The sequence below is a fragment of the Fringilla coelebs genome (genome assembly GCF_963513975.1).
Source record: "Fringilla coelebs genome assembly, chromosome: 33".
Taxonomy (NCBI): domain Eukaryota; kingdom Metazoa; phylum Chordata; class Aves; order Passeriformes; family Fringillidae; genus Fringilla; species Fringilla coelebs.
The window spans coordinates 184,887-202,910 of record NC_140059.1 but is presented as its reverse complement, the minus strand read 5'-3'; the positions used below and the strand labels follow the sequence as shown (position 1 = coordinate 202,910).

Below are 18,024 nucleotides of genomic sequence, written 5' to 3'. Positions count from 1 at the left end.
GAGGGGCTCCCAACGCTTTATTCGGTCCCGGGGGGCTCCTAGAGGTGGGGGCTGGGGGTCTCCATGGCGGGGGTCTCCAGGGGAGCCCCACGGCTGCGGTCGCGCTCCTCCCAGACGGTGACGCCGTCGCAGGAACAGATGCGTTTGGGGTTCTGGAAGAGCCCGGCCGCGCGGGCCACCACGCCACACGCCAGCCTGGGGACACGGGACAGTCAGGGGGGGTGACCCCGCAAAGACCCCCACCCCAAATACCCCCCCCCCTCAGTGCTCACCCCCGGCCCGAGTTGCCGGTGACGCGGGACAGCGGGTGGGACCCCCGGCCCAGATCGTCCTCGCCCTCCGACACCACCACGGAGCGGCCGATGATGTCCCACACCTGGGGAGGGGGATTTGGGGGGTCAGAACACCACGGAGACCCCCCCCAAATTCAGGGACAGACCCTCCCCGGTGATGGGGCACAGCCTGGATCCCCCCCAGACCCAAATTCCAACCTTCAGCTTCGAGTCCTCGATTCGGAACCGCGCCTGGCCGTCGGCATCTGCCCAGATGTTCCCCAGGTCCCCGACGTGCTGGGGGGGGGCAGGGGGGGTTCAGGAGCCCCCCCAAAACTCACAGAGCAGCCCCCAGCCTCACAGAGACACCCTGGAAGCCACAGAGCCTCCAGAAACCCCCCCAAATCCCCTCACTGCACCACAAAAGCTTCCAAAAATCCCACAGAGACCCCCCCCAAACCTCTCATTGCCCCCCCAAACCCATCCAAGACCACCCCAAATCCTCCAGAGACCCCCCAAATTCCCTCATTGCCCCCTCAAACTCTTCCAATTCCCCCAGAATCCTCCCAAAGACCCCCCAAATTCCCTCACTGCTCCCCCAAACTCCTCCAAGACCCCCCCCAAACCCTCCTAAGAGCCTACCAAACCCCTCCAAGACCCCCCAATTCCCCCAGAATCCTCCCAGAGACCCCCTAAATTCCCCCACTACCCCCCCAAACCCTCCCAAGACCCCCCAAATCCCCCAGAATCCTCCCAGAGACCCCCTAAATTCCCCCACTACCCCCCCAAACCCTCCCAAGACCCCCCAATTCCCCCAGAATCCTCCCAAAGACCCCCCAAATTCCCTCACTGCCCCCCCAAACCCCTCCAAGACCCCCAGAATCCTCCAGAGACCCCCCAAATTCCCTCACTGCCCCCCCAAACCCTCCCAAGACCCCCCCAAACCCTCCTAAGAGCCTACCAAACCCCTCCAAGACCCCCCAATTCCCCCAGAATCATCCCAATGACCCCCCAAATTGCCTCACTGCCCCCCCAAACCCCTCCAAGATTCCCCCAAATCCTCCAGAGACCCCCCCAAATTCTCCCACTGCCCCCCCAAACTCTCCCAAGACCCCCCAAATCCCCCAGAATCCTCCCAGAGACCCCCCAAATTCCCTCATTGCCCTCTCAAACCCCTCCAAGATCACCCCAAACCTTCCCAAGACCCCCCAAATTGCCTCATTGCCCCCCCAAACCCCTCCAAGACCACCCCAAATCCTCCAGAAACCCCCCAAATTTCCTCATTGCCCCCCCAAACCCCTCCAAGACCCCCCCCAAACCCTCCTAAGAGCCTACCAAACCCCTCCAAGACCCCCCAATTCCCCCAGAATCCTCCCAGAGACCCCCCCAAATTCCCTCACTGCCCCCCAAACCCCTCCAAGATTCCCCCAAATCCTCCAGAGACCCCCCCAAATCCCCTCACTGCCCCCTCAAACCCTCCCAAGACCCCCCAAATCCACCAGAATCCTCCCAGAGACCCCCCAAATTCCCTCATTGCCCTCTCAAACCCCTCCAAGACCCCCCCAAATCCTCCTAGAGACCCCATAAATTCCCTCACTGCCCCCCAAACCCCTCCAAGACCCCCCCAAATCCCCCAGAATTCCCCCACTGCCCCCCCAAACCCCTCCAAGACCCCCAGAATCCTCCCAGAAACCCCCCAAATTCCCTCATTGCCCCCCCCAAACCCCTCCAAGACCCCCAGAATTCCCTCATTGCCCTCTCAACCCCCCCCAAATCCCCCAGAATTCCCTCACTGCCCCCCCCCAAACTCTCCCAAGACCCCCCAAATCCCCCAGAATCCTCCCAGAGACCCCATAAATTCCCTCACTGCCCCCCCAAACCCCTCCAAGACCCCCCCAAATCCCCTCATTGCCCCCCCAAACCCCTCCAAGACCCCCCCCAAATCCCCCAGAATTCCCCCACTGCCCCCCCAAACCCCTCCAAAACCCCCCCAATCCTCCCAGAGACCCCATAAATTCCCTCACTGCCCCCCCCAAACCCCTCCAAGACCCCCAGAATTCCCTCATTGCCCTCTCAACCCCCCCCAAATCCCCCAGAATCCTCCCAATGACCCCCCAAATTCCCTCACTGCCCCCCCAAATCCCTCCAAGACCCCTCCAAATCCCCCAAATTCCCCCACTGCCCCCCCAAACCCCTCCAAGACCCCCCCCAAATCCCCCCAGCTCACCCTGTGCTGGTCCTGGGGTCCCCCGTGGCTCTCCCCGTCGGGGTTGAAGTGGCCCCCACAGCTGATTTGGGGGGAGGGGGATGGGACACAGGGGTGAAATCGGGGGTCCCCACCCCCCGTGCCCCCTCCCCAGCCCCCTCCCACCCCTCTCACCTGTTGCAGGGATCCGAGAGGTCCCCGAATTCGTGGATGTGGAGCCCGTGGGGGCCGGGGGGGAGCCCGGAGACGGCTCCGTCCACCAGGCAGCGGCCGGGGGAGAGCTGCAGGAACCGGAGCAGCCCCCGGACCCCCCCGGGACCCCCCAGCGCCGCCACTGCCGCCCCCCCGGGGGGAGCTGGGGGGGACACAGAGGGGTCAGGCACCCCCAAAACACCCCGTGCAGCAAAATCCCTCCAGGAGGAGACAAAACCCCCCAGGATCCCCCAAAACCCCTCTGTGACCCCCCCCAGACCCTTCCAGGACCCCCCCAATCCCCTCTGTGACCCCCCAACCCCACCCCAGGACCCCCAAAATCCCTCTGTGACCCCCCAACCCCACCCCAGGACCCCCAAAACCCCTCTGTGACCCCCCCCAAAACCCCTCTATGACCCCCAAAATCCCTTTGTAACCCCTCCCAATCCCCCCTAAACCCCCCGAATCCCCCCCAAACCCCCCTAAACCCCTCTGTGACCCCCCAAACCCCCCCAGAACCCCCCAAAACCCCCCTGTGACCCCCCAAAATCCCTCTGTGACCCGCCAAAACCCTCCCAGGACCCCCCAAAACCCCTCTGTGACCCCCAAAATCCCTCTGTGACCCCCCAAAACCCTCCCAAGACCCCCCAAAACCCACCTGTGACCCCCCAAAATCCCCCCTGTGAGCCCCCAAAAACTTCTGTGATCCCCCAAAATCCCTCTGTGACCCTCCAAATCTCTCTGTGACCCCCTCCAAATCCTCCCAGGACCCCCTAAAATCCCTCTGTGACCCCCCAAAACCCCCCTGTGACTCCCCAAATCCCTCTGTGACCCCCCCAAAACCCCCCAGGATGCCCCAAAATCCCTCTGAGACCCCAAAATCCCTCTGTGACCCCCCCAGGATCCTCCAAAACCCCTCTGTGACGCCTCAACCCCCTCCCAGGACCCCCCAAAGCCGCCCAAAACCTCTCTGTGACCCCCCTCAAACCCCCCCAGGACCCCCCAAACCCCCCCAAAACCCCCCCAAACCCCCCAAGACCCCTCCCAATCCCCCCTAAACCCCCTAAGGACCCCTCAAACCCCCCTGTGACCCCCCCCAATCCCCCCCAATCCCCCCCAAACCCCCTAAGGACCCTCCAAACCCCCCTGTGACCCCCAAATCCCCTCTGTGAACCCCTCCAATCCCCCCCAAACCTCTCTGTGACCCCCCCCAATCCCCCCCAAACCCCCCGAGGACCCCCCAAACCCCCCTGTGACCCCCCCCAATCCCCCCCAAACCCCCCTGTGACCCCTCCCAATTCCCCCCAAACCGCCCTGTGACCCCCCCAAACCCCCCCAGGACCCCCCCAAACCTCCCTGTGACCGCCCCCAATCCCCCCCAAACCCCTCTGTGACCCCTCCCAATCCCCCCAAAACCCCCCTGTCACCCCCCAAAACCCCTCTGTGACCCCTCCAATCCCCCCCAGGACCCCCCAAAACCCCCCCAGGATGCCCCAAAACCCCTCTGAGACCCCAAAATCCCTCTGTGACCCCCAAAACCCCCCCAGAACCACCCAAAACCCCTCTGTGAGCCCCCCAATCCCCCCTAAACCCCCTAAGGACCCCCCAAACCCCCCTGTGACCCCCCAAAACCCCTCTGTGACCCCCCCAAATCCCTTTGTGACCCCTCCCAATCCCCCCCAAACCCCCCGAGGACCCCCCAAAACCCCTCTGTGACCCCCCAAACCCGCACCAGGACCCCCCAAACCCCCCCAATCCCCCCCAGGACCCCCCAAAACCCCTCTGTGACCCCACAATCCCCCCCAAACCCCCCCAGGACTCCCCAAAACCCCCCCAATCCCCCCCAAACCCCCCTGTGACCCCTCCCAAACCCCCCCAGGACCCCCTCCAAACCCCCCCAGACCCCTCACCCACCCTCGGCCGAGCCCCCCATGCCCTTGAGCACGGCCCTGCGCCCCGAACTTTCCAGCAGCTCCCGCACGCGCTCGGCCGCCAGCGCCGTCTCCACCAGCACCGACTGCTCCCGGGGCCGCAGCTCCAGCACCTTCACCCCTGCGGGGGCACACACCGGCTCGGGGGGGGATCCCCAAAAAAATCTGGGGGGGGGTCCGGGGGTTTGGGGAAGGGCGGGGGTCTCACCCGGGGCCGCCTCCAGCGCTGCCCGCACGGCGTCGGCGCAGCCCTGGCAGCTCATCTGCACGTCGAACTCCAGCTGGGGAGGGGGAAAAGGGGGGGATCCGCACCCCGAAATTGATGGGGAAGGGGGGGGAAGGAGAGGGGAAGCGTCAGCGGCTCAAAAAATGGGGGGGGGTGGAACCCCAAAAGGAGAAGGGCTGTGAGAGCGCTGTGGGAGGGATTGTGCGCCCCCCAAAAGTTGTTGCTGAGGCTGTGAACCCCCAAACCCGCCCTGCCAAGGGGGGCTGCACCCCTAAAAGTGCTGCTCGTGGGGTGCCGAACCCCCAAACCCCCCCAAACCTCCAAAACTGCCACGGGTGAGGCTCTGCACCCCCAAATCCCCCCGCTGAGGGGGTCCTGCACCCCCTAAACCGCTTCTGAACCCCCAAACCCCCCTGACCAGGGCTCCTGCACCCCAAAATCGCCGCGGGAGGGATTTGGCACCCCCGGATCCCCCCCAAACCAGAGCGTTGCACCCCCAAACCGCCCGTCCTCCGTTCCCCCAGGCCTCGAGCCGCTCCGTCCTCCCTTCCCCCACCCCCCGAGCCCCTCCGCCCCTCCGGTCCCGACCCCCCGGCCCGTCCCGGGGGTCCCGACCCGGCAGCTGCTCCCGCCGGCCGCCGGTGACGCCATGGCCGCGGACTCCGATCCCGGAACCGCTCTCGGGTCACTGCGGCGCCACGGACCCGTTCTGGCGCCGGACCGGATACGGCCGCACTCCGGGGGAAGGGTTTGGAGGTTGCGCCGCTTCCGGCGTTCTGTCGTCATGGCAACGGCGCGGCGTCCGGAGTGGGCCCGACGGGGAATTTGGGGGATTTTGAGGGATTTGGGGGGGATTTTGGGGTTTCGGAAGGGTTTTGGTTGCTTAGGGGGGTTCTGGGAAGGCGGCAGTGGGAATGGCGGCGTTTTGTGGGGTGCAGGGGGGTTTTGGGGGGCCCCCAGGGGGGAAATTTGGGGATGGGGGATTCAGGGGGCTCATCCCACCCACGGGGACACAGCAAGGACCCCCAAAATCCCCTTGGGGGGGTCCCCGAAATGACCAGCCCTTCCTCCCTTGACACCACCCCCAAAACGTTGTGGGGCAATAGTTGTAAAAAAAAAATCGTTTATTTGCACCAAAATGAACACAGACACAGTTAAAGGATGAAAATTGGGGAAAATGGGTGGAAATAGGACACCCCAAAATGATGGAGCTGCCTGACAGGGGTTAGAGCCCCTCCAGAGGCTCAGAGCCCCCCAAAACCCGACATCAGCCCCTCCCAAGGCCCCAGAGCCCCCCAGATCAGGGGTCAGGACCCCCCAAAGTGCTCAGAGCCCCCCCAAATCAGGGGTCAGGACCCCACAGAAGACTCAGTACCCCCCAAATCAGGGCTCAGCACCCCCAAATCAGGGCTCACCCCCCCCAAAGCGCTCAGAGCCCCCCAAATCAGGAGCCAAGACCCCCTGGAGCACTCAGAAACCCCAAAATCAGAGGTTAGGACCCCCAAATCGGGGCTCAGCACCCCTTAAAGCACTCAGAGCCCCCCAAATCAGGGGCCAGGACCCCCTGGAGCACTCAGAACCCCCCAAATCAGAGGTTAGGACCCCCAAATCAGGGCTCAGCCCCCCCAAATCAGGGCTCAGCCCCCCCAAAGCAGGGGTTAGGACTCCCAAATCGGGGCTCAGCACCCCTTAAAGCACTCAGAGCCCCCCAAATCAGGGGTTAGGATCCCCAAATGAGGGCTCAACCCCCCCAAATCATGTCTCAGGACCCTCAAATCAGGGCTCAGCCCCCCCAAATCATATCTCAACCCCCCCAAATCACATCTCAGCCCCCCCCCAGCACCCCAAACCCCCCCCATCCCCTCACCCCAACCCCTCCCTGACCTGCTGCACCACCCTGGCCCTCACCGCCCGCCCCTCTCGAGCCCCCGGCCCGGGCGGCGGCGGCGGCTGCGGCGGCGGCTCGGGGTGCCCGGGGGCGGGCGGGAGCCCCTCGGGGGGCTCCAGGGGGACGCGGCGGCGCAGGGCGATGTTGTGCAGGATGCAGCAGGCCAGGAAGATCTGGCAGACCTTGGGGGGGCTGTACTGGAGCCCCCCGCCCGCCAGGCAGCGGAAGCGGCGGCGCAGCAGCCCCAGCGTGCGGCGCAGCGGCGCCAGCGTGCGCGAGTGCAGCGCGTTGTAGCGCAGCTCGGCCGCGCCCCGCGGGCCCGCGATGGGCGTCAGCAGCCAGGGCTTGAGCGGGTAGGAGCCGTCACCTGCGGGGAGGGGACACACCTGAGCGAGAGATGGAGTGGTGGGGACACACCTGAGTGACACCTACAGAACCAGGGACACACCTGAGTGACACCTGGAGTGGCGGGGACACACCTGAGTGACACCTACAGGACCAGGGACACACCTGAGTGACACCCAGAGCTCCAGGGATACACCTGAGTGACTCCTATGGAACCAGGGATACACCTGAGTGACACCGGGAGGGGTGGGGACACACCTGAGTGACACCTACGGAACCAGGGACACACCTGAGTGACAGCTGGAGTGGGAGGGATACACCTGAGTGACACCCAGAGCTCCAGGGATACACCTGAGTGACAGCTGGAGTGGTGGGGACACACCTGAGTGACACCTACAGAACCAGGGACACACCTGAGTGACACCCAGAGCTCCAGGGACACACCTGAGTGACACCTACGGAACCAGGGACACACCTGAGTGACACCTACGGAACCAGGGACACACCTGAGTGACACCTGGAGTGGCGGGGACACACCTGTGTTACACCCAGAGCATCAGGGACACACCTGAGTGACACCTACGGAACCAGGGACACACCTGAGCAGCAGATGGAGAGGGAGTGGTACACCTGTGTTATACCCAGAGCATCAGGGACACACCTGAGTGACACCCAGAGCATCAGGGATACACCTGAGTGACACCTACAGAACCAGGGACACACCTGAGTGACACCTGGAGTGGCGGGGACACACCTGTGTTATACCCAGAGCATCAGGGACACACCTGAGTGAAACACAGAGCTTCAGGGATACACCTGAGTGACAGCTGGAGTGGGAGGGGTACACCTGTGTTATACCCAGAGCATCAGGGATATACCTGAGTGACACCCAGAGCATCAGGGACACACCTGAGTGACACCTACGGAACCAGGGACACACCTGAGCGGCAGATGGAGAGGGAGTGGTACACTTGTGTTATACCCAGAGCATCAGGGATACACCTGAGTGACACCTACAGAACCAGGGACACACCTGAGCGGCAGATGGAGAGGGAGTGGTACACCTGTGTTATACCCAGAGCATCAGGGACACACCTGAGTGACACCTACGGAACCAGGGACACACCTGAGTGACACCTGGAGTGGCGGGGACACACCTGTGTTATACCCAGAGCATCAGGGACACACCTGAGTGACACACAGAGCTTCAGGGATACACCTGAGTGACAGCTGGAGTGGGAGGGGTACACCTGTGTTATACCCAGAGCATCAGGGACACACCTGAGCCACACCCAGAGCATCAGGGACACACCTGATTGCCGTGACCCCTCACCCAGTACCCACACCCCATTTCCCCCTCCCTCATTTCCCAACCCCCCAAGCCCCCTCACCCAGCCCATAGCCCCCCATTTCCTCCCCCAAACCCCCTCCCCCATTTCCCACCTCCCCAAACCCCCTCCCCCATTTCCCCCCAAACCCCCTCCCCATTTCCCCCTCCCCATTCCCCCCAGCCCCTCACCCAGCAGCCAGACCCCCTCGGGCCTGCTCCCCCTAAACCCCCTGCCCCATTTCCCCCCTCCCCATTTCCCCCCAAGCCCCTCACCCAGCAGCCAGACCCCCTCGGGCCTGCTCCCCCAAACCCCCTCCCCATTTCCCACCCCAAACCCCCTCCCCATTCCCCCCAGCCCCTCACCCAGCAGCCAGACCCCCTCGGGCCTGCTCCCCCCAAACCCCCTCCCCATTTCCCCCTCCCCATTTCCCCCCCAGCCCCTCACCCAGCAGCCAGACCCCCTCGGGCCTGCTCCCCTCCATCAGCCGCGCCAGGGCCGAGTTCTCCAGCACGGTGGCGTTGGCGCACGACCCGGGGAACTTGGCCACCACGTTGGTGATGTGGCCGCGGCTGTCGCACACCACCTGCATGTTGATGGAGTGGAAGTTACCGGCGTTACGGAACAAGGGCTCGTTGTCCGCCGGTGCCCTCAGCGCCACGTGCATGGCGCCCACCAGCCCCAGCACACCGGGCAGCGCCGCGGCGTCCCCGGGAGGCTCCGGTGGCGGCGGGAAGGCGATGTACCGGGCGGCCCGCCGCTGCAAGGCGGCCAGGAACTGAGCCAGGCAGTTGGACATGGCGGACTGGCTGATGCCGGTGCTGAGGCGGGAGGCGGTCTGGAAGGAGCCCGAGGCCAGGAAGGCCAAGGCCGAGGTGACCTTAACGGCCACGGGCAGAGCGTGGCTGCGGCCGGTCAGGCTCTGCAGGTCGGCACCGAGCTCCCGGCACAGCGCCGCGATGGCCGCCCGGTCCAGGCGGCAGCGCCGCAGCGCCTGCTCGTCGCTCAGCTCCAGGAAGGAGCAGCGCACCCGGTAAATGCGCTGCGCCGGGTACGGGCGGCGGCGGCGGCGGCCGCGGCGGGGGAGCGGGGATGGAGCGGGGAGGGAGATGCGGGATGGCGGGGAGGGTGCGGGGGGTCGGTCATGAGCGCGGCACTGATGGCGGGAGCGTTCGGGGGGTTCATCCCGGTGCCGTTCGTGGGGTTCATCGCGGTGCCGGTGCTGCTCCCGGTCCCTGTCACAGTCCTGCTCCCAGTCCCTGTCACAGTCCTGCTCCCGGTGCTGATCTCGGTCCCTGTCACAGTCCTGCTCCCGGTCCCGGTGCTGATCTCGGTCCCTGTCACAGTCCTGCTCCCGGTCCCGGTGCTGCTCCCCGTCCCTGTCACACTCCTGCTCCCGGTCCCAGTCCTGTTCCTCGTCGCTGTCCCGGTTCTGTGCCCGGTGCCGGTGCCGCTCCCGGAGCCGCCGCAGCAGCAGCACCGCGTGGGACATGGCGGGGGCGGGGCTACGGTGAAAGGGGCGGGGCCAGGCCCGGCCGGTCCCGGTGGCCGGGACACCCCGGTGAGAGCGGGCAGTCGCTGTTTCTGACCGGTTCCGGTGCCGATCGATCCCGATGGGAGCGGTTGGTCCCGGTCTGTCCCAGTCGGTCCCGGTGCAGGTGGGAGCAGTTGGTCGCTGTCCCTGTACCGGTGGATCCTGATGCCGGCAGCGGGGGTCTGTCCGTGTCCCGGTGCCGGTGCCGGTTCCCCGGCTCGGTCCCGGTTTCCCCGGCTCAGTCCCGGTTCCCCGGCTCGGTCCCGATTCCTCCGGCTTGATCCTTGTTCCTGTCGGCCCCGGTTCGCCCGGCTCGGTGCCGATTCACCCGACTCGGTCCCGGTTCCTGTCGGTCCCGGTTTCCCGGCTCGGTCCCTGCTCCTGTCGGTCCCGGTTTCCCGGCTCGGTCCCGGTCCCACCGGCACGGACCCTCCCGGCTCCGCGGCGCCTCCAGGCCACGCCCCTCCCCCGCACTCTGATTGGTCGGCACTGCCGTCTCGTGCTCGGAAAGCCCCGCCTCCCTCCTCATTTCCGGCGCGCCGCCGCTCCCCATTGGCCGCCGCGAAGGCGGGAGCGCTTTGTGCCAGACGCTGTCCGGGCCGCCGCTGGGCGGGGCTTCTCAGCGCCTCGCCCAATCGCGTCGCACCGTTCCGCGGCTCTCGGCCAATCAGCGCGGGCGGCGGGCGTGGCCCCGCGTGAGGCGGCCACCGCCATTTTGGTGCCGTCATCGAGTACCGGGCGAGGGGGGGGCGCGGTGAGAACCGGGGGGCTCCGGGGCGGGCCCGGGAGGGGCCGGGGAGGGACCGGGGCCCTGCTGTCTGTGGGGGAGGTTTGCACGGGGTCCCGCGGCCTCGGGAAGGCGCGTAAGAGGGGGCTCAGACCGGGGACGGGAGCGGGATGAGGTCTGGGGGAGACCCCGGTGCCCCTCCATGGGCTGGGGGGTTCACGAAGCACAACGGGGGCTGAGACTCCGCTCGGAACCCTGAAGGTCTCCCGGCTCATTGTGAGGAGCCCGGGCCTGGGGGGTCTCTCCTGAGGGGGGTCTCTGCTTCAGGGTGCCCTGAGGGGCCCCTCGGCCCCTGGGGGTGAGGGGGCTCCCATCGGGAATCAGCCGGAGGAGGATCTATGAACGGTGGGGGGAACCTTCCCCCTCCCCGGAGTTGCTCTGACCCCTCACCGGGACCGGGCGTTGTACGGGGGGAAGGGGTCTCACCGATCCCCCCCTGTCCAGGCACCCCTCAGGCGGGTCGCGATGGTGAAGCTGTTCATCGGGAACCTGCCGCGGGAGGCGACGGAGCAGGAGATCCGCTCCCTGTTCGAGCAGTACGGGAAGGTGCTGGAGTGCGACATCATCAAGAACTACGGCTTCGTGCACATCGAGGACAAGACGGCGGCCGAGGACGCCATCCGCAACCTGCACCACCACAAGCTGCACGGCGTCTGCATCAACGTGGAGGCCAGCAAGAACAAGGGCAAGGCCTCCACCAAGCTGCACGTGGGCAACATCAGCCCCGCCTGCACCAACCTAGAGCTGCGCGCCAAGTTCGAGGAGTACGGCCCCGTCATAGAATGTGACATCGTCAAGGACTACGCCTTCGTGCACATGGAGCGGGCCGAGGACGCCGTGGAGGCCATCCGGGGGCTGGACAACACCGAGTTCCAAGGTGAGCCGCGGGGCTGGGGGCACGGGGAGGTTCTGATCTGGGAGGATTTGGGATGATTTTTGGTGTTACCGACCCCGCTCTGGGGTTGGTGCTGCGTTCGGGGCCTCTTCTCATCCTTGAGCGCTGGAATTTGGCTCTGGGGATGGTGCCAGGTGCTGTCCCTGTGCCCTCGTCCGGTGTCAGGGCCGGGAGCACCGTGGTGGCTCTGTGTTGGGGCAGAGCGGCTCCACAGCGCTGGAGTTTGTAGGAATTTCGGGGGATTTACCCCAACCTGGTTGGTCAGGGTGAGTTCTGCCTCTGGGGCTGCCTCACGGGACTGATGGTGTCCCGGTGCTGCTGGAATTTGGGGGAAAACGGGGCTGGGAGCAAACACCACATCCCATTGGCTCCTGTTGTCCCCAAATCCTGCCTGGAACCACAGGGACCCCCCTTGTCTGCGGGGGCTGGTGCCCACCCCGGTGGCTCCTGTCACCCCCCACCCTCAGCGGTGCCAGGGGCGGCTTTCAGGGGTCCCATGGTGCCATGGGTGCCTCTTGGGGGTCTCCATGGCTGCTGCCACCTCTCGGGGGTCCCACAGTGCCGGTGCCATTTCTGGGGGTCCCATGGACCACCGGCTCCAACCCAGCATTGCCAGCACGGTCTCAGATGTTCTGGTCCTTGACATCGTTTAATCTTGGTGCAATAATTAAATAATTGAATCACAAATCAATGGCTGGAGTTTGTGCCTCTGACAGGGACCCCAAACAAAGCAGCGCCCGGGCTTTCATCTCCTCGGTCTGTGTGCAGGAAGGTCTGGGGGTTGTCACCTCCTCCATGTCCCCAAATGTCCCTCACGGGGCTGGGCACAAAGTCTGGGGGTTGTCACCTCCTCCGTGTCCCCAAATGTCCCTCACGGGGCTGGGCACAAAGTCTGGGGGTTGTCACCTCCTCCGTGTCCCCAAATGTCCCTCATGGGGCTGGGCACAAATTCTGGGAGTTGTCACCTCCTCCGTGTCCCCAAATGTCCCTCACGGGGCTGGGCCACAGGTGGCTCTTTGGAGTCCCCAAGGGGTGGTGGCAGTTCTGGGGGACCCCATGGTGCAAGGCTGGCACTGGGGAACCCCACAGTGCTGGGGGGGATTCTGGGGGCCACCAACGGTGCCAGGGTGACACTGAGGGGACCCACACAGATTGCCAGTGCCAGGGATGGCCCTTGGGGACCCCACAGTGAGGTGCCAGCCCTGTGTGACCCCGTAGTGCCAGAGCAGGGGGCGGCTCTGGGGGTCTCTGTGCCTGGTGCGGGTGTGGAGTGCAGCTCTGGGGGACCCCACGGCCTTGTGCCAGTGCTGGGATCGATTCTGGGGGGACCCCACGGCCTTGTGCCAGTGCTGGGATCGATTCTGGGGGGACCCCACGGCCTTGTGCCAGTGCTGGGATCGATTCTGGGGGACCCCACGGCCTTGTGCCAGTGCTGGGATCAATTCTGGGGGACCCCACGGCCTTGTGCCAGTGCTGGGATCGATTCTGGGGGACCCCATGCCCTTGTGCCAGTGCTGGGATCGATTCTGGGGGACCCCACGGCCTTGTGCCAGTGCTGGGATCAACTGTGGGGATCCAATGGCCTGATGTCAGGGTGACTCCAGGGGATCCTGTGGCCCAGTGCCCGAGGCTCTGGGGGATCCCATGGCCCAGTGTCAGTGTTGGGGTGGCACTGGGGGGTACCCTGGCCTGGTGCCCGAGGCTCTGGGGGACCCCATGGGCTGATGACAGCACCGAGGGATGCCATGGCCCGATGTCAGGGTGATTCCAGGGGATCCTGTGGCCTGATTCCCGTGGCACCGGGGGATCCCATGGCCCGATGTCACTGTCGGGGTGGCTCTGGAGATGCCATGGCCCAACGCCCGAGGCTCCGGGCCGGGCGCGGTGCCCGGGGGTGACGCCGGGTCTCCCTCTCCCCAAGGCAAGCGGATGCGCGTGCAGCTGTCCACCAGCCGGCTGCGGACGGTGCCCGGGATGGGAGACAAGAGCGGCTGCTACCGCTGCGGGAAGGAGGGGCACTGGTCTAAGGAGTGCCCGGTCGATCGCCCGGGGCAAGTGGCGGACTTTGCCGAGGCCTATAACGAGCAGTACGGAGCCGTGCGCACTCCCTACACCGCGGGCTATGGGGAGACCGTGTATTACGATGAGGCCTACGGCGGGATGGCCGACTACTACAAGCGCTACCGCGTCCGGTCCTACGCCACGGCCTCGGCGTACGACGCCTACGCGGAGCAGGCCATGGCCCAGTACTCCCAGTACGCCCAGTACTCCCAGGTCCAGTCCTCGGCCATGGCCGCCACCACGGCCATGGCCGGCCGCATCCCCACCACCTTAGACGCGTACGACCGAGCGCTGCTGCCCACCCCGGGCGCGGCGGCCGCCGTCGCCGCCGCCGCCGCCACCGCTGCGGCCGCCGCCGCGTCCTCCACGTATTACACCCGGGACAGGAGCCCCCTGCGCCGCACGGCCGCCGCGGCCAGCACCGTCGGAGAGGCGTACACGTACGAGCGTGGGCAGCTGTCGCCCGTCTCCTCGGTGGCCCGGGCGTCCCTCTACGACATGCAGCGCTTCGAGCGGGATCCCTACGGGGAGCGGGCCCGGTACTCCGCCTTTTGAGGTGAGCGCCGGGGGCTCGGCCCTGCTGGGTGTCTCCGTGCCGCCGGCGCCCGGTAACGGCCTTTCCCACCCCCCCCAGGATCACCGCGCACCCCCCGGGACTCGCTGCCGTTGTCGTGGCTCCGCAGCCCCCGGACGTTGCCGCCGCGCCAGGTCAGACGTGCCCCGGGTCGCTGTCGCCGCCGCGTCCCCTCCCCGTCACCGGGACCCCCCGTCCCCGCCGGAGCCGCCAGAGCCGCCGCGTCCCAGCACCCGCGTGTCCCTGTGGCCGGGTGTCCCCGGGTGTCCCCGAGTGTCCCCGGGTGACCCCCGGCTCCCCTCACCTCTCTGCTCTCTTCCAGGTGCGGCAGCCTCGGATGGAGCCGTGTCCCCCCCGCCTGAGCCCCCCCTTTTTGTACGGAGCTTCCCCGGGGTCCCCCCTGCCCGGGCGGGGACACCCCCGGCCTCCCCCGCCCCTTTTCCAGCAAAATAAACATTTTCACCGATTTCTGTCACCGAGTTTCCGTGCCGGGAGCGGGGAAGGCGTGGGGCGGGGTTGTGAGGTGGGCGGGGCCACATCTGGCCAATCAGAGTGTAGCGACAGCGGGCTTTTTTAAAATCCCGCGCGAAATATGCAAATTAGACCGATTTGAGAGAGGGCGGAGTGAATGCAAATAGAAAGCGCGAGCGGCCAATCAGGTTGCCGAAAGGAAGGGGCGGGGGTCTATGGCGGAAGAGAGGCGGGGTTATGCAAATTTACGCCGCAAGGGGGACCCGACCCCATTTCAGTCACGGACCGTGGGATTTATTTTGGTGCCCGGAACTTATTTCCCAAATTCGTGTCGCCGTTTCTGCCCGGACTTGTGCAGTTTGTGACGTCACTTCCGGCGCGACGCCGTTTCCTCAGCGACCATGGCGCTGAACGGCGGTGAGGCACCGGCGGGACCTCCCCCCACCCCCGGGGCGCGGATCCCCCCCGGGATCTGCCCTCAGCACCGGGAGCCATCCCGGAACCCCCACCCACCACCGGGACAGCCCTGAGCCCTCAGGATCCTCCCCGTGACCCCCCTCCGCCACCACCGGGACCGACACCCCCCCCATCCCGGAGCCGCCCCGTGACCCCCCCGCCCCCCTTCCCGCTCCTCCGAGTCCCCCCCAGCTCATCCCAGACCCCCTTTCACCCCGCGGATCCCCCCGGTAACCGAGACCCCGCCGGTAACCGAGACCCTCCCGGTAACCGGGACCCCCCCGGTTCCCCCCCCAGGCACGGACGAGGCCGAGGCGCGGCGGGAGCGGCTGGACCGGGCGAGCCGGGCCATGGGGGCTCTGCTGCTCCGGGGCTACCGAATGCTGGGCAGCTCCTGCCCGCTGTGCGGGGTGAGCGGGGCGGGGGGAGGGGAACACCGGGACCCCCCGGGACCCCCCCGGGACCCCCCCGGGATCCCCCCAGGGAATTGGGGGCTACCGGAGGGGGGTGGGGAGGGGTCCCGGTCCTCCGTGACCCCCCCGTGTCCCCCCCAGACGATTCTGCTGCAGGACAAGAGCAGCGGCTGCTGTGCGTGAGCTGCCAGGACCCCGAGGGTACGGGGGGCGGAATTGGGGGGGAAAACGGGAAAATTGGGGATTTTGGGCAGAAATTTGGGGGTTTTGGGGTAGAATTGGGGATTTTGGGGGCAGAAATTTGGGGGTTTTGGGGGTGGAATTGGGGATTTTTGGGGGGTGGAATTGGAATTTTGGGTGGGGGGAGTTGGAGATTTTGGGGAGGGGGAGAATTCGGGATTTGGGGGTGGGAAATTGGTGCTTTTTGGGGGGGATTTTGGGGGGGAATTGGGGATTTTCAGGGGAGGGGAATTGGAGACTTTTAGGGGTATTTTGGGGGGTGGGAAATTGGTGCTTTTGGGGGGGGAAACGGGGAGTTGGAGGGTGAAAATTGTGATTTTGGGGTGGAATTGGTGATTTTTGGGGCCGAAATTGGGGATTTTTAGGGGTGGAATCGGTGATTTGGGGGGGAATTTGGGTTTTTGGGTTGGAATTGGGGTTTTTTGGGGGGGAGAATTGGTGATTTCGGGGTGGAATCGGTGATTTTGGGGTGGAATTGGGGATTCTGGGGGGAATCGGTGATTTTGGGGGGGAATTGGGTTTTTTTGGGGGTGGAATCGGTGATTTTGGGGTGGAATTGGTGATTTTGGGGGGGAACTGGTGTTTTTTGGGGTGGAACTGGGGATTTTTGGGGTGGAATTGTGATTTTGGGGTGGAATTGGTGATTTTGGGGGTGGAATTGGGGATTTTGGGGTGGAATTGGGGATTTTGGGGTGGAATTGGTGATTTTGGGGGTGGAATTGGGGATTTTGGGGTGGAACTGGTGATTTTAGAGTGGAATTGGTGATTTTTGGGGGGAATCGGTGATTTGGGGGTGTAATCAGTGATTTCGGGGTGGAATTGGTGATTTTGGGGTGGAACTGATGATTTTGGGGGTATTTTGGGGGGGGTGGGCACGGTGAATCGTGGCTGCTGGGAGCACGGAATTTGAGGGAGGGGCTGGAAACGTTCAGGACCTGGGGGGGTCGGGGGCAGAACCCCAAACTTTGTGACCCCCCCTGACCCCCTCTCTCCCCTCCCCCAGCTCCCCCCGCCGCTCCCCCCGCCCCTCCCCGCCCCGAGCACTGCGAGGGCGCGGCCGCGGCGTTCCGGGGCTCCCCCGCCGCGCCCCCGGAGCCCGCCGGGGCCGCTGCCGGTGGCGATGCCGGTAACGATGGCGGCACCGGGGCGGCGGTGGCGGCGGCGCGGGCGGCGCTGCTGCAGAAGCTGCTCTGGGCCGCTCGGGAGCTGCCCCGCAGCGGCTCCGTGGAGGGCAGCGCCCGCCTCTGCCGCCTGGTGCGGGACTGCGCGCTCGCCCTGCGCGGGCTGCGCGACCTGGAGCCCCCCGGCAGCCACCCCGGACCCCCCCCGGGGCACCCCGGGACACCCTGAGAGCCCCGGGACACCCCTGAGACCCCCCCGGGGCACCCCGAGACACCCTGAGACCCCCGGGGAGCCGCCCCGGACCCCCCCCGGGGCACCCCGAGACACCGTGAGACCCCCGGCAGCCACCCCGGACCCCCCCCGGGGCACCCCGAGACACCGTGAGACCCCGGCAGCCACCCCGGGAATCCCTGAGCCCCCGGGAGCCACCCCGGACCCCCCCCCGGGAATACCCGAGACACCCTGAGACCCCCGGCAGCCACCCCGGGAATCCCTGAGACCCCCGGGAGCCACCCCGGACCCCCCCGGGAATCCCTGAGACCCCCGGGAGCCACCCCGGACCCCCCCCGGGGCACTCTGAGACCCCCAGGACACCCCTGAGACCCCCCCCCGGGACTCTCTGAGACACCGTGAGACCCCCGGAGCCACCCGGACCCCCTTCCCAGGGCACTCTGAGACCCCCGGGGCACCCCTAAGACCCCCCCGGGGAATCGCTGAGCCCCCCGGGAGCCGCCCCGAACCCCCCCCGGGAATACCCGAGACACCGTGAGACCCCCGGGAGCCACCCCGGACCCCCCCCCCGGAATCCCTGAGACACCATGAGAGCCCCGGGACACCCCTGAGACCCCCACCGGGGCACCCCGAGACAACGTGAGTCCCCCGGGAGCCACCGTGAGACCCCCGGGAGCCGCCCCGGACCCTCCCCGGGGCACCCCCAGAGCCCGGGATGCTCTGAGACCCCCGGGGCACCCCGGACCCCCCCCCCACCGGGACACCCTGAGACCCCCGGGAGCCCCCCGGGACCCGGCCCGGGATGGAACCCCCGGGTTCGGTGGGAAATCAGTTTGAAAAGCGATCGATGTA

At 66.3% G+C, this 18,024-nt stretch overlaps 5 protein-coding genes across 6 annotated transcripts in view; 3 read left to right on the top strand and 2 right to left on the bottom strand.

Moving 5' to 3' along the window:
* Window positions 1-5,493, bottom strand: CCS (copper chaperone for superoxide dismutase). The gene is made up of 8 exons (XM_084224157.1): window positions 5,443-5,493; window positions 4,810-4,882; window positions 4,585-4,722; window positions 2,653-2,833; window positions 2,500-2,560; window positions 492-569; window positions 273-376; window positions 1-195 (listed from the first exon to the last, which is right to left on the bottom strand). The coding sequence occupies exons 1-8, from the start codon at window positions 5,476-5,478 to the stop codon at window positions 39-41; spliced, it is 828 nt and encodes a 275-aa protein (XP_084080283.1). The 5' UTR covers window positions 5,479-5,493; the 3' UTR covers window positions 1-38.
* The window catches only part of LOC311164517 (neurexin-2-like), a gene marked incomplete at both ends in the record, with an annotated part of 201,582 nt that overhangs the window by 172,273 nt on the left and 11,285 nt on the right, over window positions 1-18,024 (top strand).
* LOC311164510 (putative nuclease HARBI1) lies at window positions 5,513-10,371 on the bottom strand (the record flags this gene model as incomplete). The annotated part of the gene is made up of 3 exons (XM_084224000.1): window positions 8,836-10,371; window positions 6,695-7,082; window positions 5,513-5,603 (listed from the first exon to the last, which is right to left on the bottom strand). The coding sequence occupies exons 1-3, from the start codon at window positions 9,878-9,880 to the stop codon at window positions 5,513-5,515; spliced, it is 1,524 nt and encodes a 507-aa protein (XP_084080126.1). The 5' UTR covers window positions 9,881-10,371.
* On the top strand, window positions 10,610-14,677 carry LOC311164628 (RNA-binding protein 4-like). 2 transcript variants are annotated; one of them, XR_014616873.1, is made up of 5 exons: window positions 10,610-10,676; window positions 11,154-11,586; window positions 13,526-14,221; window positions 14,300-14,373; window positions 14,562-14,641. XR_014616873.1 is itself a non-coding variant. In XM_084224155.1 (4 exons), exons 2-3 carry the CDS (start codon window positions 11,175-11,177, stop codon window positions 14,218-14,220), a joined length of 1,107 nt encoding a protein of 368 aa, XP_084080281.1. In that variant the 5' UTR covers window positions 10,610-10,676; window positions 11,154-11,174; the 3' UTR covers window position 14,221; window positions 14,300-14,677. The 2 variants fall into 2 exon arrangements, 1 of the variants encoding a protein (XP_084080281.1); XM_084224155.1 differs by having other exon boundaries at window positions 14,300-14,677.
* Window positions 14,926-18,009, top strand: ZNRD2 (zinc ribbon domain containing 2; the record flags this gene model as incomplete). Its single annotated transcript, XM_084224141.1, has 5 exons — window positions 14,926-14,997; window positions 15,069-15,127; window positions 15,464-15,576; window positions 15,721-15,780; window positions 16,823-18,009. 5 exons carry the CDS (start codon window positions 14,926-14,928, stop codon window positions 17,167-17,169), a joined length of 651 nt encoding a protein of 216 aa, XP_084080267.1. The 3' UTR covers window positions 17,170-18,009.